This window comes from Pimephales promelas, chromosome 6 (assembly GCF_988280905.1).
Source record: "Pimephales promelas chromosome 6, fPimPro1.hap1.1, whole genome shotgun sequence".
NCBI classification, from domain to species: domain Eukaryota; kingdom Metazoa; phylum Chordata; class Actinopteri; order Cypriniformes; family Leuciscidae; genus Pimephales; species Pimephales promelas.
Window position 1 is genome coordinate 24,982,931 of NC_142774.1, and position 21,122 is coordinate 25,004,052.

General features: G+C 34.9%; 1 protein-coding gene across 3 annotated transcripts in view; it reads left to right on the forward strand.

Annotated features, from left to right (window-relative positions):
* The window catches only part of cntln (centlein, centrosomal protein), a 183,158-nt gene that overhangs the window by 73,874 nt on the left and 88,162 nt on the right, over positions 1 to 21,122 (forward strand). For all 3 annotated transcript variants that reach the window (XM_039694577.2, XM_039694574.2, XM_039694584.2), the window contains one exon: positions 15,096 to 15,217. In XM_039694577.2, the coding sequence (XP_039550511.2) occupies positions 15,096 to 15,217 (122 nt within the window). The remainder of the gene's footprint in view (positions 1 to 15,095; positions 15,218 to 21,122) is intronic.

Below are 21,122 nucleotides of genomic sequence, written 5' to 3' on the forward strand. Positions count from 1 at the left end.
CCCATAACAGTGCAGAAACGCGTTGGAGTTAGCGTGTATTGGCTAGCTACAGGTGCGTGCAATGACGTGCGGGTCGGACATATGTGACCTGGCCGTTCAGATTGAAGTCGCATTTCAAAAGATCGGATTCATATCGGATTTAGACCACATACCCAAGTGGCCTGGGTCGCATTTGAAAAGATCGGATCTGTGTCGTTTAGACTGTCATGAAAAAAATCAGATACAGGTCGCATAGGGGCAAAAAAATCGCAACTAGGTCGTTTCAGCCTGCAGTGTGAACGTAGCCTTAGACAGATTTGTGAACAATATTTGAGAGAAATGGGTATTTTGTGTACATGGAAAAAGTCTTGTGATGGAAAGATCTTTGAGTTCAGCTATAACTATATGAGTTTATATATATATATATACTGTATATATTAGGGCTGGGTATTGACACAAATTTCACAATTCGATTCGATTTCGATTCACAAGCTTGCAATTCGATTCGATTTCGATTCCGATTCGATTCAATATTGATTATTTTGGATATCAGTTATAATAAATGGCAAATTTTCTCAAGGAAATCAAATCTCTTAACTAATGCTGTAAACTATGGGAGTCTAGTTGTAGCCTACTAGGCTTCATTAGCCTAATATGAAGGTAATAATGAACTGTTTTGTAGCTATACAAACACTTAATTTACACTTTTTTTTATTTTTTATAATAAGAAGATATAATAAGAAACATTTATATGGTGGCTGTCATAAAAACTTGCCAGATTTATTCAAATATGCATTAAATATTGAAGAACATTAAGATTATAATGCATATGTAATATGGTGTATATATTTAGCAAAATATATATATATAAATAACTCTCTAGAGTTATTTTTTTTAAGATGACTAACGAGTTTATGTGAGTTTTCTGAGGTCAATATGACGATACATTGATTACAAGCTGTTTAACTGACGTCTTTCCACGGTTGAATTGCTGATCGAGCGAATCAATGTGACATGATATGGATTTCGATAAGTTGTACTCTATCTTTTAACACACTTTCAGATGCTCATTCATGTTTATTTCACGCTGTGACTGGTATTATTAACCCGGAAGAGAGATCAGCACTGCTGCTTCTCTTGAGCTGCGCCAGAGCGATCTCACGCCACAGCGCCAAAACGCTATTTATGTTTTTGAATTTCTAAAGAAAATGGACGTAATTTGAAAATCGAGACTTTGTTTCATATCAATAGTAAAAAAGGACAAAGATTATTGCGATTTTTTTGCATGCACGCAGCCGCGATACAATGTCCCATTCATTCAAATGAAACAGGATGACTAATCGATTCTTGAGATTTAAGAATCGATATCGGTTCGTAAAAATGAGAATCGATTAATATCGAGAAATCAATATTTATTACCCAGCCCTAATATATATATATATATATATATATATATATATATATATATATATATATATATATATATATATATATATGTATATACAATTTTTTTTTTTAAACAACCACCGTGGTAAAAAAACTGCCAGGGTCACAGCCCTTTTCTCAGAAAGGGGGGGGTGATAATTAAGGGGTTAAGTGTCCCCACCTAAGCAAGCCATAGATGACAATGGCAATGAACCCAAACTCAGACAGAGAGAGAGACTGAGAGAGAGGGGAAAAAAAACTTGGGAGAGGCAAGGCTCAGTTGGGGGAACTGATCTCATCTTACCAAATAGACCAACATGGTGTGCACTCAAAAAAATGATGTGTTGGCTTTACTTAACTTTTTCATGTAAACAGGTTCCACCGGTTCCACATAACTTTGTTTTGTTAAACAAACATAATTTGTTCATGTAACTTCAACATCATGGAAGTCATTTTAAGCCATCCAATCAAACTCTGAGCTGAGTGTTAAATTTAATGAGACAATTAAGTGAATAACTGAGTGATGATTGAGCATTATTGAAGACACCTGATGATAACAAGCAGAATCACTGAAGGAGAAAATCACAAATTGTAAGTCACCGTTATGAAGATCAGTGTTTGCTTTAGTTGGGCTCTTGACCCCTATAGTATTAACTTAAGATTATGTTCGGCTGTACATGAGTTATAACAGCCAGGTGATCACATAGAAAAGGTGGAACTGGGGATTGAATCACCAAACTTCCGGTTTGTAGTCAAACTGCATGAACCACTGTTAAATTTACCTTATGGATCATACCAGCACTGCTCTTGCAGAACATACAATTTTAGCCTTTTCAATGAAATTCAAATGATCAAATCAATAAACAAAAAAAATTTCTGGGTGCCACCAATCAAAATTCATTCATGGCTCCCATCATGCATTGCTGCATGAATAAATAATGAGCTTAAGACACCTAAAGCAGAATCACAAGGAAAAAAAATCTAAAATTGTAAGCCACCGTTATGGAGATCAGTGTTTGCTTTAGTTGGGCTCTTCACCCTTATATTATCAATTTTATATTTTAAATTACTGTTGCATCTGAGTAATACCTGCCGGATGAACAAAGATAAACAATTATAAAATGATGTTGGACATATAATGACATTCATCATTTGAAATTTATGTCTGTAATTTATTCTGTTGGTTAGTGTACAACTGAAATTCTGCATAAATATCCAGAATGTTCTCAAAAGATGTTTTTTTAAAAAAAAAAAAATTTCTTTAAGGCACACACAGACCTCAAGATTCAGTCAATGCTTCTCAACAACGGTGACTAGTAGAATATTCAATTAGGAAAAGTAAATTACATAGACAATTCAGATCATAATTTATTCAAACCGCAATGCATGATGGGAGACATTAATGAGTTGTGATTGGTGGCAAGAAGGACTATTAATGTCACCACGATTGAGATAGACAGGCTGATTATTGATATCTGTTTCTACATAAATATTAAAGTGATTTGATCAGAATAGTTTTATTAAATATTTTCTGTTATAAGAAAATACAGATATGTTGTATAATCACTAAACTGTTGCTAGCTAGTTAATCCTAACCATCAGAATTATGAATTTTTGGAGTTTACAGATCACAGCATGATTATGTCAAAACATAACCAACACTATCGGATCACAGTTTTCATTGTTCATTTGCCTGTTATAAATCGATAACAGCAGCCAAACAAAGTTTAAAGTAAAAGTGTAAGGGTCAAGAGCCCAACTAAAGCAGACACTGATCTCCATAACGGTGACTTACAATTTGTGATTTTGTCCTTCAGTGATTCTGCTTGTTAACATCAGGTGTCTTCAATAATGCTCAATCATCACTCAGTTATTCACTTAATTGTCTCATTAACTTTAACACTCAGCTCAGAGTTTGATTGGATGGTTTAAAATGACTTCCATGATGTTGAAGTTACATGAACAAATTATGTTTGTTTAACAAAACAAAGTTATGTGGAACCGGTGGAACCTGTTTACATTAAAAAGTTAAGTAAAGCCAACACATCATTTTTTTGAGTGTGATTATGATTCTAGGCTACATCAGAAGTCAGATTGCAGATACAGATAATTTTTAATTTAACTCCTTCCGCTTGAAGGTTGGGATACACTATGCTAGCATATGGTGGGAAAGGGGGTGAAGCTGTTCATAGGGGCTTGCGCAAATGACCTCTCTGGTTCTCGTGGTCTCGGGTGAGGGTCTGTGTCATGTCGACTTGGTCTTTGCAGGGGATCTGTCTCTAGTGCTCGTCTAGTTGTCATGTTGTCACGTTGCACTTTTCTAAGCATGTAAAGTATAATGTATGGTGGAATACCACAGCACGTGCTTTAGAGCACTTTGACTCGGCGCAGTAATAACATCACTCATGAAAAGTCCTCTCCCAATCCTGTGTGATGACAGTTTTTACTTAAACATGTTACACGTCTAATCATTTCTGTAATGTATTTTAATTTTGCCACTTGCCACATATGCATATTAAAACTATATGAAATGCCAAATGTAAATGATGTAATTTCATTTTCATTTTGCACCAAACGTTGCTAGAATGGTAATCCAAAATGTAAATTTAAATACAGAATGCAATGCTTTGTTACATATTGCATTGTCATTTTGCATATTACATTTCAAATTCAATATTGCTACCCATATGCTTCCATATTAGGTGGGCTGTAATCTGAGGTGCTGTAAATCGGCAGTTTCTGAGGCTGGTAATTTTAATAAACTTATCCTCTGCAACAGAGGTAGCTCTTGGTCTTCCTTTCCTGGGACGGTCCTCATGAGAGCCAGTTTCATCATAACGTTTGATGTTTTTGGTGACTGCACTTGGGGATACATTCAAAGTTCTTGAGATTTTTCTGACTGACTGACCTTCATTTCTTAAAGTAATGATGGACTGTCTTTTCTCTTTACCTACCCAAGTGTTTCTCGCCATAATATGGATTTGTACAGTAATGTTGTAGCACTAAAAGGGCTATTGACTCTGTAGCCACCCTTCCTCTGCACAAGACATCTGATGGTCTATAGCACTTTAAGAAGGCAAGAAACCTTTATTAGACTGCAGGTCAAATACAAGAATACTTGATAACATTTATTTATTTATTTTAAATCACTGCATATTTAGAATTTATGGAATGCAGTTTCTTTCTTTTTTTCTGTAAAACAAAATGAATAGCATAAAATAACCGTGAGCACCAAACAACGGCAAACTCTGCTCTCTTATAAACAGCGCAGCCAGCATTTTGTTCATTTTTTTCCTTTGAACCGCTTTAATCCCCGTCAAAAATAAGCAGTAGACTGACTACTATATATATATATATATATATATACAGTATATATATACATATATATGTATATATACAGTATATATATATATACATATATATGTATGTATATATATATATATATATATATATATATATCACAAATATATTACAAAGTCCTAAAACAGACAATTAATTGGCATTATTGTTAAAGCCCTAAAACTGACAAGTAATCGGCATAAATACAATAGTTTTTCAGACAATCAATCTTCAGCAAAATTTCATAATTGTATAGGATGTTTAATAATGAGGCAATGCAGTGTTGACAGCAGGCTTGTGCACAATTCTGAATTTTAGAATTGGCCTCCATTCAATTCATGAATTGGAATTTGAATTGAATTGACTCCGCCCCCCAGTAAGTTGAATTTGAATTTGAATTGGAATGACAGGAAGTGGAATTAAATTCTTGGCAATTCAAAGAAATTCCACATAGTCACAGGACAGACAGAATGTGTTGAATCTCACATAGGGGAAAGCGCGGGGCACAACGTAACGCTTTTTGACTTTCTCAGTTTGTGCAAATCTATTTAGTATTTATTTTTTCCCATATTAATTTCCCACATGTCTAGTACAATTATGTGGTTTTGATTTATTAATACAGTGTATAATTCTTGATTTACCCTGAAAGAAATGTTAAATGTGACAACATGCCCCATAGGTGGGGAACATTGTAACATGAGGGGCACATTGTAACATCACCATATGACATCTTTAAATGCTATTCTCATCTAATCAAATAAATATACAAGTCAAATCAACATATTTTCTTAATAAAATAAAATTATTAACTTTTTCATATAAAATAATGGCATTTTTTTAATAATTCAAAATAATCTAATTTTTGATTTTGACAACAAACATAGCTATATAGCATAGTTCAAAACAAAATAATAGAATAGAATATAATAGCATATTTCTAATAGGGGCACATTGTAATGCAGTGTGACAACATGCCACAACTGGGGTTTAAACCCTGCTAGTGTCTTCTGCTAGTTAGCGAAGCATGAAAGGACTGTATCAACTGTTAAACTACAGATTAGAGATTAAAAAAAATATCAGATTTGTCTCATTTTAATCAAACACAAAAATAGAGATGAAAAATTAACTTAAGTGAAATGTACTTTTGCTATGGTTAAATGTTCAGTGACATCTTACAAAGATCTCTGAATTTTGGCCCACATTTTTCTCTGTATAGTGTTGATATGGCAACTAGTAAATGCATCAAGTTTCGTCATGCTAGCATGTGGAAGTATTTAAAACAAGTGTGTTACAACTAGCCCCACGTTACGTTGTGCCCCGCGCTCCCCTCAAGGGGGTAATACATCGACCGGAAGTTGAAGCCTCGCGGGAGCTGAACTTCACTTGCGTTCCCATTGACTCCCATTCATTTTGGCGTCACTTTGACAGCAAATAATTTTACATCTGAGGCGTTTGAAGACCCCATTTGTCCTTTATTTATTTCTAAAGAAACACGACAATGTATAAATAGCTCCATTACCTTGTAGCTTATTTTATGGCCCGTAGAAGCAGTTTTAGTGAAAGTAGGCTAACGATTGCGTCATACCCACGCGACTCTCTGTCGCACAGTAGAGAGATTACCGTATGGACCTGAGAAGAAGCTTGCGTTCAATCGAGGAAACGTGGAGGCAAAATGACAAAATAATTAATCAGAATACCTAGCAAAATTGTCTCTGATTGAATGATTCAGATTTCTCATGCCACGGCACTAGAAGACAGACAGGTCACTCACGTCACATCTACGTAGTCGAGCTCTGTTTGAGTCTGCGCGTCAGGGACGGAAGTGCTAAAAAATCACCAAAAACGGGCTTCGATCGTCTCAATGGAGTTCCAATGAGATCGCTCTGTCCATTTCTTTTACTGTCTATGGCTCCCCTACAGTGAGGGTTAGGAAGGTTACTTTGGAAATGTAATTGCTCACTGTTATAAGTTAACCCATTAGATTAATTTATTTGGATTACGTTATCAATGTAAAGCAATTTACTTTCCCCTTAAAGATTTACTAAAGTAATTCTGGGAAATGGCGTTACAATTACAATAGATCAAACTTATTATTTGTTCTGTGACTAGAGCTTTTAACATTCATTGCTGGGGGAAAACATTTCCTGGTAGTTCAAACTAATTTAATTTATATAACATGCAATCATATCTGACATATATTGTAAAGCTACATTGTTAAACGCTTCACTTAAAACATCTATATGAATTTCTTAGAATTTTTATTGAATTGCAATTCTGCTTCCTTTAATTCAAATTCGAATTGTAATTCTAGATCCTGTTTTTGACATCAATTCAAATTCAAGAATTGAATTGGAATTTAGTAGTCATTCTCAGTTCAATTCTGAATTGTGCACCTGCCTGGTTGACAGAAGAAAGTCTTTTCTAAAAGTGGGCTCAGTTTGTCACCACAGCATAAATAACATAAAAATGGTTGATGTTCATTGATGAGAAACAAATTCTAAATTGATTGTATTCGGTTATAGCTCTTTCAATGTATTCTTAGGTTACTGGACATATTAGGGACAATGGAGGTCATTATAAGTCTATTTGACAAATAAAAGTGATATTTTGGTTATTATAATATTTTTTTGTATATACGAAATCTCTCTTTTTAAATACTTAAAGCTGCAGTCCGTAACTTTTTTGGGTTAAAAACTATCCAAAATAAACTTTTGAGCAAGCATATAACTGGCCAGTGTTCAAAACTATCTGCTTGTCTGTGATTCCGAATGACAGTATCCACACAGCACATTCTCCTCAAAACATTGGATTCATCCAAACTGTACATATTGTTTCAAAGCAGCTTTACAGAAAGTGCATTTTTAGAAATTTACATAAAAAATATAGTTAGTTAATCGACCCACGTAAAGTTGATAATTTTGCGAATAACTGCAATTGCAGATTTCAAACAGAGATGGCGAAAAAGAGGAAAAACTTCAGACTGCAGCTTTAAATACTGCTTTTAAAATTACAAGTTGCATTTGTTTTACACTTAAAAAATACTTGCACCTACTATCACCTAATTTTAGAGAAGAAAAAGCTTGTTCTGAGGGTTTTTCAACTGGAAAGTTTTTATATGAATACTACAATGTTTGCCAGACAGTGGCAATACATTATCCCAAATAAGTCAAGAACTTGAAAATCAATTGGCGCCACATGACAGTAAAAAAAAAAAAAAAAAATCATCTACATTTGCTTTTAAATAAACAACTTCTGTAATGCATTGTATTTTTTTTTATATTTAAAAATAACAACCACTGAACATAATAGGGTATGTGGGCTTAGACCCACTTTATTATTTTGCTATTAGTTATGCAATATAATTAGATATTGCACATTAGATCATTATATGACAGTATACGCTAATGTCTAGGTCTCTGGAAAGAGACTTTGTTATTACTGTTTATGTTCTGCGTGCTTGGTTGATTGGTCCGGTGGCTACATCTTCCCCTGGTGAGAAATGTTTGTAGTGTTTGCTATTGGAGCATAACCTCATTGTGGGGTTGGAAGCGGAGACTCGAAAAATGATTGTATCTGGTATTGTTTTTACCTCACAGGCCTCACTCTGAATAAGGTGTGTCTGTTGAGAGCATAATTTTATTAAAAGCATACCCTTTCTGATGTGGAAGAGATTATAATATGGCACTTTTCTATTTCATTGTGTTGACATCTGAAGCAGTCACAGTGGGATGGCTCACCCTTCGTTCTCCATATGGAATATATTTGCAAAATCTGGTACACTCCTAGAACAGTGTATTTAAGGTTTTACTTGTGTTTTCTTTCCAAAACACTTTCTAAACAGTCTAGACATTGTGGAATGGATAAAGTCCAAACATGAGATGGTTGAATGGCCGAATGGTCACCCATTCATATGTGTACGTTTTGATAGGGGATCTTGTGTGCTTTGTTGTAGGAGAAAAGCAGCAGGCATTAAGCATGTATTTTTTCTCTGAACGAACTTGGAGTAGTTGTGCTGCAGTTTTATTTAAATATTTTGGAGTAAAAGTATGTGTGAAGAATTATCATTTTATATTTGGCCTTTGGTGTTAATAGGCCTTACATTGCCCAAACAAAGGCAAAGTGTCAGTGCAAGGACACTTAAAAATATAAATATTCTCACAGGGTATGAGGTATGAGTATTCTCATGGCAACAGTTTTATTTCAGTAATGTGCAGTCTGGGTGACTTTTTTTCTTTTCATTTGGACTGTAAAGAAAACTGACCCACCAATGAGATTTAGTCCAAAGATGACAAAGGTAGTTCAAAATAACAGTTCAGTTTATTAAACAAAGCAAATCTGATATATCATAATACGTTAAGAGCTCGCTGTAATCGGCAATACTTTAAAATTTATATGATGTTTAGGGGTCCAAAGAACGGCATTACAGTATAATTGAAAACTATTAATTGTAACATTTGTTTAGCTTTAAAAAAAATAACATCTTTTAATTTAAGTGAACTCAAATCAATCTTCACATGAATGCATTATAATAAGTGTCACATTTACCTATGTCCTTCAATATATCAGGACTCACGTTTTCAATCTGTCAGTCAATCCAGTCAGACCGATTCAGATTTTTATGTGCTCTGTAAAATTGCACAATGTTTAAAATTGTTTTTTTTTTTTTGTTTTTTTTTTTGTTTTTTACATTTGTAAACCGTGCTTTAAGATTTTCAGATTGCTTATTAATAGTTAGTAAGGTAGTTGTTAAGTTTAGGTATTTGATTAAGGGTATATGTCGAATATGGTCATGCAGAACAATGCATTAAAATGTGCTTTGTAAACAGCCAAAATACTAGTAATATGCATGCAACTAGGTAATGGAAATTGGACCCTGAACTAAAGTGTAACCAAATATTTTTTTTTTTCTGGATATTGTTAGCATTTTAATTACACAATATAATGTTTTTTTGCAAATTAACAAACTCTTGTACATTGTACAAAACATTTTTACATTTTGTAAATAAACTTATATTTGGGTCGTTAGCTACAATGTAATAACTTTTAAACATTTGATACATGCTTGGATTTTATGTTTTTACTTTGAACTTGCTATATATAAAAACAATATATATATACAGTATATATATATATATATATATATATATATATATTTGCATTAATTACAGCTGTAATTTGTGTAATTAATTACACAATTGACCCTTCCCTTACACCATAACCCACTCTTAAACATAACTATACCACTATACCACCTCAAATGCAATACAACATGAATACGTGCTAATTTTGTTTAACGAAATCTATGACGAAAAAGATTTCGTTGACAACCTTTTTTTCCACAACTAAGACGAGATGTGACGAGATGACACCAACGTCATTAAACAAGACTAAAATGTAGTTAGATGTAAAAATGTAAATAGATCCAGCCTGCGTTCCTTGGTTCCTGTGGTTGCAGAATAAATGCACTTACTCTGTCTGCCAATATACATTTTTTTTTCTTTTTCTATGGTTTTAATATAAAAACTTTAATGCATTTTGGAATTACTATTAGGAATTTCACCGTTTTTAATGTTTAGGGCCCAAGCCCTGAAAGGGCGAAGGCCCTATTGTTTTCCTTAGGATAAATATATTTTTTAAATGTTCTGTCGACTAGGCCATCCTTAAAAATATTTTGGTTTGCAATAACATCAAAAAACATCAAAGCAGGATTTTTCCCTCCACAGACGCATGTCGGTAAACTAGGAAATGAACTTGCCACCGGGAAAATAGCAACAGCGCCGGGATCCTCCCACTAAGTTACTTGCGCTTTGCGCTTTGACACTTGCGTTTCAGATCGTTAAAATAGGGCCCTAAATGTCTTTACTGTAACTTTTGATAAATTTAACTCATCCTTGATGAATAAAAATATTTTCTAATTTCTTTCCCCAAAAATAAAAAATAAATTCTTACTGACCCAAAACTTTTGAATGGTAGTGATTAATGTTAAAAAAGCGTTCCATTTCAGATCAATTCTGTTCTTTTGAACCTTCTATTCATCAAAGAATCCTGAAATAAAAATGTAAAAAACTGTTTTCAACATGGATAATAATCATAAATGTTTCTTGAGCATCATATTATAAAAATTTCTGTAGGATCATGTGACACTGAAGACTGGAGTAATGATGCTGTAAATTCAGCTTTGATCACAGGAATTAATTACACTTCTTCACTATATATTCACATAGAAAACCGCTGTTTTAAATTGTAATAATATTTGATAATATTAATCGGGTTTTTTTGTATTTTTTTCATCAAATAATTGCAGCCTTGGTGAGCAGAAGAGACTTCTTTTAAAAACATAAAAAAATCTTACCGATCTAAAACTTTTGACCGGTAGTGTATATACAAAATAATTATACACAGTGCACCCACATATTATTAGCAAAAACAAGTACAAACACATGTTCAAACAAAGAATGCAATTAAACAAAGATACAAATTAGCCTATATACACAGTGCTTTAATTTCAGGAAGGTCTAAAATTAGCCAGTTTTCAGTTAAGTGTGTCTGACTCTGTCTGAAAAGAAATTGAATTTAGTAATCAAATGTAAAATGACACTATTTAAAATAAATAATGTAGCCTACGTTTGTATGTAGACATAAGCAACTTTCACAATTCTAACTAAAATATAATTAATAAAATATTATTTTATTGAATTTGAATAATTAGTCGTTTGAAGAGTAAAAAAAAAATCGGTCGGTCTGAACGCAAGTTACAACCGGCAAGTCCGTCAAACTAAAAGGAAAAAAAAATTAGGTCGGCCCTAAATTGACAGGGTCGGTCGGGTTACGGCAAACAAGAATATTTTTAAGGGTGGCCCTATTTGGGCACTTTTGGGGCCCTTAACATGCTCGAAAACTCTTGAAACTTTGCACATGGGTCAGAACCCGCAGCCATCAGGGCCGGGCTGAAGCTGGTACCCGGGCGTGGCAGGGGGCTCGACAGCGCCCCTTGCAAAGGGCTCCGAAAACTTGGTCCATAAATCAAACACTCTTGCATGTAATAATATGAAACTCAGAAAACATATAGATCTCATTGGGTCATATATACTTCACACTCTTACTTTTTACCCCAGCCCAACAGGAAGTCGGCTATTTAGGGTTGTTTGGAAAATGCATGCAATGGAATTTGAAATACTCCTCCTAGAGAATTCAAACACATGGCATGAAACTCGGTCAGCATGAAGTCAAGACATTGAGGATGAAAGTTTGTGAGGTTTTTTTTTGATATCTCGAACAGTTTGGCCTTGGCGAGGAAACGAAATTATGGTGCGAAAAGAGAAACAGGAAGTGTGTTATAACTTCTTTATACATTAACTGATCTTGGTGAAACTTCAGCAGTGTGTTCGTAGTTAGAGGCGGGTCACATGGATGTGACTGTTGTGAGTTAAAGTTATATTGCCACCAACTGGCAGCAGAAAGTGTGTCACTTTTAAAATGCTTTGAAATAACCCTCTTATTTTTACCCGATTTGCTTCAAACTTTATGTGTATAATGTAAACACACGGCAGATATAGACGTGTGAAAAGAGTATTGATATCTTAGATACTGTTGCTGTGGCAATGCATCAAACTTTAATATTCTTGTTTTGAGACTCTTAGCATGCTTGAAATTGCATAAAGCTCGACAGACACATTACATTTTACATTACATGTGCAAAGTTTCAGAAACGGGCGTGGTGAGGGCTCAGTAGCGCCACCTTTTGTCAAAAGTTGGGGGATTAGTTTTATCTACAGTTACAAAATCGGTGTGTATATTGTTCTCCCCGAGCCAGACAACTTTCTAATTTACAATTATTAGCTCCGACCAACAGAAAGTCAGATATTTTGGTTTGAATATGGTGAGCCTCTCTCTGAGCCTATGTCTCTGTATGGCAAGCCCTTTTAACATTTATCCAGAATTAAAATTGTAGACATCAACAATGTCTTTCTGACTAGTCGTAATTACATTTTGGATAGTTTGCATTATCATTTAAGATATCTGTAACGTAATTGTGACTAGTCGAAACAACACAGAGTATGGCAAGCCGTTTTAACATTTAATCATTTTAACCTACTAGTCTCTATTTTCATGCTACCGTTGTAAAGAACGATACTTTTAAACATACCCCTAAATCGCCATAAGGTGTCTCCAGGCGACCGTCTTAATGAACGAGTCATGGATTCATTCGTTCAAAATGCTGAATCATTCAGTAATGAGAAAACATATTGCTTTGAGATGTGTGATGGTTCGCTGTGATCTTTGTCTAACTATTTTCCCTGCTGAAACAGAAAAAAAAGTCAATATTGCATCTAAAATGTAAGTGACTTGTCTTGTGTGTGTGACTACGTTTGTTGCAGTGATGAGAGTTGCACCCTTGTTAAAGTTTAAGGACTTGTCTTTCTGGATATCTTCTTTTTTAACAAAATATGCATACAACCCATATATTTTAGATTTATTATTTGCTTTAAATTAAATTAGGATTGTATATTTGGTAATTGAACCTGAATTAATTTTAAATGAATGTGCTATATTTCAGAACATATATTTGTTTTTCTTAAAATTTGAACTAACCTTAACTTTATTCTCAGCTGAATTATAAATAATTTATTTCTGTATAAAATAAAAAAAAAACATTTGATTTTTCTTTTTTAATCAATGTAGAATGTGTAACTGAAAAATAAACAGATTAGGGCTCTGTTCGAGGACAAGAAATTAAAACCAATGTGACATGATGAATGTCCAAAAGATGGCAGAGAGAGAGAGAAATTTTTGGTTGCTTGACAGTTGTAGGTTACAGTTTGACAAGAGTTTATAGTTTACCACAAGCACAATGTTGTGTTAATATTGCGAGTGTACACAAATATATATATTCCAGTTTGAATAATTTCCTGTATGAACAAAAGGACAGAGTACAGTATGTTTTTATGTCTCCATTGTTCAATCACACCTGACACACACAGACATTATTGTTCTAATCAGATCAGAAAAGTAATATCCTGCCTTGTCCCTTAAAAAAAAAAAATATATATATATATATATATATATATATATATATTAGGGGTGTGCAAAGCAGCCGGTATTTGTATCTGTATTTGTATTTGTTCAGGGGGGAAAAGTATTTGTATTTGTATTCGAGTAAAATTCAAAATAGGCATAAAAATCTAAATTTACTTTATACTATATGGATTCTTTAATTATATCCATTATAATAATTATGTATATGCAATATTGGTTGATGTTTTTCTATAAATCCAGCAATGAACATGTAACAAGAAAAGTCATTGAAAAGAAAATAACAGTCAGACATTACCTCATGAACCATGGTTAAACCAACAACTAATAAAATACAATTGTGAACATTATGATCCCCAACACCACGGTGAACAGACAGAATAAGTTAGGGATAATGTATAGCGAGGAGGTTGATTATGAGCCCGACGCGAAGCCTGAAGGTTTTGTATTCGCTATAACAACCGCCTCGCTCTACATTACCCCGCTTATTACATGGCTACCTACTAAATAAATCAATAATTTGACTCAAAGTATGGATATAAAAAGGAGTTTATTGATTTAAAAAACGATTGTATCGCTTCCGCTAAAAAAGAAAAATAGTCCGTTCAGTAATAGTAATCATGATTATGAAATGAACCCTTATGCAGCATGACGTAATTGTTTTCATTTTACTAAAACTGAACTAAAATGCTTAGACAATTAGACCGGTTTTGAGAATATAAACTGAAAAGCAAATGGAAAATAATTAGCCTAGCTTCAGCTGCTGTTCATAATGTTTCAAGCAATACATATACTTTTGATCTGATATAACTGCTGGGAAGGTTATGAGATGTGAATGCTTAGCTAAAAAAAAGAGGTGTCTTTAATCTAGATTTAAACTGGGAGAGTGAATCTGAGCCCTGAACATTATCAGGAAGGCTATTCCAGAGTTTAGGAGCCAAATGGGAAGACAAATTCCCTCCTTTAGTGGACTTCGATATCCTACTTAGTATTCTACCAGAAGCCCTAGTGGGCTTAGATAGTATACTACCAGAATCCCAGAGTTTTGTGACCTTAAAGAGCGTGATGGATTCTATACCTCAGACTCATATTACATATTGTAAAGAGAGGCATAATAGGTTTTTAATTGAAATATTATTGGACCTACAGTATTAATTAAAAAGTCTTTGATCCACCATACTGGAAACAATTCCGATTTTTAAACTCTAATGTGATAGTCATCGTTATTATGTGTATATTTGAGCTTAATTTGAATTAATATAACAATATGTTGATTTTAATTGTGTTTGTATGTATACCTGCTTATCTATAATCTACAGACTAAGGAGAATGAGGATCTGCGAAGAGCCTATGCCAAACATCATGACCGTTTACGCTTCATTCAAACCAACTACAGAACAGTGACGGAGCAGCTGAAGAAAGCTGAAGATTCCCATGACTTGTAAGTAATTGCTATTTAAAACTTGTTGTCCATGTTGTCATCCTCTTGCTTATTACAGTTTAAGGTCTCTAAGACCTTAAGACATAGGTCATTTTTTCAAAACTCTTGTTTTCTATATGGGCTAAACTGTTGGATCATATTCCATTGTTTTGGCGCACATTATATTCAATGTTTTTTCAATGTTTTTTTGTCGTTCTTGACTGAAAAGATGAAGTTGACGATGCTGACTCACCACTTCGCAGTATTGTGTGTATCCTATGGAGTAGCCTAGGCTAATGCACTCCATACGGATTAGGCTATAAGAGAGAGTTACCTGTTTCTTTTCGTTTTGAATTGTTGTTTCGATGTTGTTTAAAAGTAGACATTTCAAGCTTTCTATATATTTCTGAGTTTCGGTTAATTTATGAGACGAGCACGTCGGCACGTCCATGTCCTGATTATATTGTCATCTATAGCCTATATTTGCTTCTTATTTATTAAATCAAGGCAACTGGTTGATGAAACATTGATTAAAATTAAGATACAATTTATACAAAACGAAATTCGCTTTAAGGAAAGGCTTTATACAAAATAAAACTTGATATGGTTAAAATTAGGTCCCCGATATATTGCGCGTCTTATTATACTCATGCATGCGGTTCACTTTTCATAATCAGCAAAGATTAAATAAAAAAATAATACATGTAAACAACTATTAAACTAAATACATTTCTTTAATGGCTACAACATGAAGGTCTACAATAACCTACAGTGAAGTGTAATGTCGGAGTGGAACATTACGGGGGTGCGTTTTTTGAATAGTCGTAATAATAAAATAATTCGCATCGATCGTTGAATATTATTTTGGGACGAAATGCCAATACGACAATTTTTTTTTCCATATATAGCTAAACAGGGCCTGTCCGTGTGGACAGGGCCTGAACTGTCCCTCCAAACCCGTCACATGATCTCTCTGAGATTCACACTTAAATGGCTATTCTAGCATTAGGCTATTACTAAGGGTAATAGCCACTAAGTGTTGATAATGAAGGACTTAAATAATTTAAGCTACATTTAGTGATATTTCTGTCATAAAAGTTTATTACTAAATATTTCATTATTTCAATAATTGAAGAAAGAAAACGCTACTTCGGTTTTAGCCAGCTTTTTTCCAAGAAAAACGAAAGACAGTTTCAAACGCATGATCATTTGTTGTCATGAACAAAATGTTCAACTCAATATTAAATTCCACAGGGATCTTGGGATCCTTACAACCAGGGTGCACAAGATTTGTGAATTAAGTTTTTTTTCAAGTAAATCTCAAACCACAGGGCTACATGGTGCTGCTGTTAAACTAAATAACATTTATAGAATAATTATGAACTTGAAACAATATCGCAATTAATTTCGATAAATTAATTATTTGATCTAGCCTGACTTCGTCATATACTCATATTCTAGTCAGAATATGAGTCTGAAACTCCTCCGTATAGGGCTTTGATTATGAGGCGTGTCTTAACCGAACCAGGAAAAAACAACAACTCTGCACTCAATTGGATAGTCAGTAAACCTACAACCAATCAGAGCAACGCAGTAAGTCAGATACTTTGCATACAGTTGTCAACTACAGAACGTAGCCTATCTTTACTTATTTTATAAAGCTAAATAACTAGTGTTGCTTCTTTTACTTACTCCTCCATGAGTGCGACCAAAGGAGAAACCACAACGACCACAGGCTTTTCATTATGTCCTAGCGACCGTCAGAGCCAGCTGATAAGTTACACTTTTGCCGAATCATGTGAGGAAGGACAGCAAAAATATCTTTCCGATCGACAAATGCATTGATTACAGTTCTCTGTTTGTCTATTAAAATTAATGCGCCGTCGATTTATTTCACAACAGACGCGACAGCGGAATCTATACATCTCAATTCTCTAGCTGCAGTCATCTAGCAGTTAAGTGCTCTTTGATAACGTGATGATTACGTCCTTGCAGATCACCTGTCCATCATCGTATAAAGCCCGCCCTGGCAATTTGATTGGCCCGAACGTTTCTTGTCTGATCATAATTACTCCTCAATGGATCGAGTCCAGACCGAACTTCTCAACCAAAAAATGTTGTTGGTGGGGTTCGCGCTGGCATCCAGGCTATATTTGATCTGGTTTTACATTTTAATTCGGGCGATTTAGCCTACATTTCATTAGAGTGAGATTTTCACCCTTGCCTTGTCCTTTGCTCATTGGGAAGCGCTCACATGATAGCTAAATATGTTGGAGTAGATCCTCTGTACCTCTTGGTTTCAGATGGATTACATAATTAGATAACATTTATTAAATATTCAAAATTTAAAGCTTTAGACATGGCCAATTTCTTATCATGACTGAATTGAGGCAAGTGGCTTTCGGTTCAATTTTGTGACACAGCTCCTGGAGACAGAGACGATAGATCACAATATTAATCAAGGTTTACAGTTTTGAACGATGTACAGTAGGCTACTCTACTTTTATCTATATGACCAAAAAATTACGGAGTAGCCTATTAAGTTCTTTTAGCTGCTATGGGAAAAATAGATAAAAAATAATTCAGCAGAAGCAGGCAGGGAACTACACTGCGACCAAAATGGTCGCATATGCGACCTTTTTAAATCCCATTGCGACCCTAATTTTTAATGGGTCCAAATGTATCACTGACTATTTTGACGGGTCTGTTTTTTTTAGTTTCTTTCGGGTTGTATTTAATCTTCTAAAACCTGTCGGATCGTCCGCCAAAGCCATTTTTGATCGCGGTGAGTGTTGTAGAGTAGAATGACGGATGCGTTTGACAGGGCGCAAACGAGCTGAGAGAGAGAGAGAGACCGCTCGCCCTGGCCGCGCGCGCACTATCACGTCTTCACACAACACAAGCGCTGTCTTGCTCTCTCTCTCTATCGCGCGCATATTATTCAAATGACATGATAGTAAAAGGTTTGTGTCTTTATAATAGGCATGCTAATCATAATCATATAGGCTACCATCTGAGCCTGCATGGCGGCAGGAAAAAGACGCAGAGATGTAAGACACCGTGTCTCTTCCTTACACCAAAGGTAGATAAATTAAATGTTTTATTAAATAATTACTGAAAATATCCCTCTCTTCATCCCACACCCCAAACATGACATACAAAATGTTGTGGAACAGAAACAACCAGAGATATATTTATAAGCTATCATTTTATTGTCATCACAGCTTTCCAACAGTCCTGCGTATGATTCTACATTGATTAAAAAAGAAAATCAAATGTGTTTTAATGGTAATTATTTTATACGGAAATCATGTATTTATAATTCAGATGAGAATAAAGTTAGGGTTAGTTATAATTAAGGAAAACAAATATATTGATCTGAAATATTGCAAATTAATTTTACATTCATTCAAGTACAATTACCAAACATATATCAAGGTCATTTTGTCTTTTTATTAATTTAATTAATAAACTAATTATATAAAACTATTGTCAGTGCACTACAAATAAACTGGTTCTATGCCTTTGTTAATAAAACTTAAACAAAAATTTAAGTTGTTTTGCTTTTCACTCCATTGTACCGAAATCGTACCGAACCGTCTGAATGTCTGAACCAAGGTATGAACCCGACCCAACCGTGACTTCTGTAATGTTCCACCCCTAATGCAGTACAGTTTCATTATTATTTATTACTATCCAGAGTGCGGCTTACTATAAATAATTTGTGTGACCAAATCATGTTTTGCGCCAGTAACTGAAAAAGTTAGTAGCGCAAGTGCCACCAGTGGAAAAGGTTAGTGTAGTTCCCTGGCAGGGATGTTTAGACCAGAAGGAAAGCGCACCTTTCTTACAACCATGTTTTTAAAAACTCTATATAGGCTATAGGGAATGCAATAAATAAATATAATATAATATACTATGTTTGACCCCCTTCAGAACTGCCTTAATTCTATGTGGCATTTATTCAACAAGGTGCTGAAAGCATACTTTAGAAATGTTGGCCCATATTGATAGGAAAGCATCATGCAGTTGATGGAGATTTGTGGGATGCGCATCCAGGGCACAAAGCTCCCGTTCCACCACATCCCAAAGATGCTCTATTGGGTTGAGATCTGGTGACTGTGGGGGCCATTTTAGTACAATGAACTCATTGTCATGTTCAAGAAACCAATTTGAAATGGTTCGAGCTTTGTGCAACATTTAATAATATACATAAAATGTATTTAAGGGGGCCGAAGGCCAATTTAGCTCAAAGGGAAATGATTCATTGATTTGCAATGAATCTATGGAACCGAATCACTGAACCGAGCAAATGACTCGCTTAGAATTCATTTGAACGGGCCGTAATTATAACCAAATCTATAGTGAAACACTATGTCTTAGCAAGGTAACTTTAGATCGAACAGTACAGGACATTAAATGTGCAAACACGACACAAGAAAATTTATCTTTTCAAATATATGGAAGACTTTATTAGCTATTCTAAACACAACTAAGGTCTAAACATAATCACGCACACACACACACACACATTCATACAGTCGCGAAAGGGAAAGAGTGAGTTGGAAAGAGTGCGAGAAAGTTTCAACTTTCTATATGCACGTAAGACATGACCGGAAGGGACCACCAAGCATTAATTTGAACCTTCATTTCTTAGAGAGGTTATTCAATTAACATTAAAGCACCAGTTCAGTTAGAGCCTGGAGTACTTGCGCTTTGTAGTGGCTGAGGGAATTCCCTTTGTCTGCGTCGCGTCGAAGGGGGGTTTCCCGGCCGGGTCCGTTGCGTGGTTTGTTGTCTTTGAAGTGCAGGGATGGAAGTTTCGCCGCTGGTCACGTGTGATTAGCAAGCGAATGAGAGTCTTTTCCAATTCGAAGCGCGTTGCAAACTTAACTTTGAAACGAGACTTTTACGAAAAAGGAAATAAAGGAAAGAAATGAAAGTAAGGCGAGTCGGATGGCTTGACTGAGCTGAATTGTAACCCTGATCTTGATGGGTTATTCGTCTGCTGGTCGAATTTGGTCTAGTCGATGTAGAAGCATGCGGACATATTCTTTGTTTCAGAGATAAGCACGAACAGAACACTCTCTTGCTGGTTTTAGAGAGAGGCACGAACTTAACAGTTACAAACACGAACAAAAATCTAACAGGCACGGAACATTGAACGGAACAAAAATCTGAACATGAGGTCCTTTGTTCGGATCTTTAACTTAAACTCTAGTCCACCCTCCTAGAAACTTTTGGCCTATGAGGTAATGGCATGACTTTAGGAGGTGGATCTACTTCTTGCTTATCATAATTTATGCATGGTCTGTGAGCTGGTCTCCAGCACTTAGCAGAGAGACAAAAGACCTTAGTTTAAACCTTATGATTATTATAATCATAAAACAAAACCTTTTACGCAGATTTCAATCAAGCCATCTTTTGAATTACAAGAATACGGTTTGTTTAAGAGTAAACGAAGCGTTCACACTTCTAATGGTTGTATAGCAATTACAAGAGTTAATAGTTAACAACAATTACATGATTAATATGCGATCTAAGCATTAACAAACACAACACATGAATTGCAGGAAGCCATAAGAATTGTGAGGTTTGATTATGCGTCCCAGAATTGTTCTGTGGTGAGTTTATATGATTTTATGCGTGAGATCTCCGATCTCAACCGCAAGGTTACTGAGAGTTCAACTCGTAGGGGACGAGGAGAGGTGTTCTGTGGAGCATCTCTGTCAGGGGATCAAAGGGGTCTTTGTTGTGTGCCTCTCGTTCCACCATTTTGGAGCAGATTTGTCTTAGTAAAACATTAACATATTGACACGTTCGTCCTGTTTAGTGCCCATCTCTTGGGCCTGTGGGGCAATAAAAGATCCTTATCTGCAGACAGCATGGAGTCGTTCCGTGACTCTGGAATGTGGGCTCCAGAACT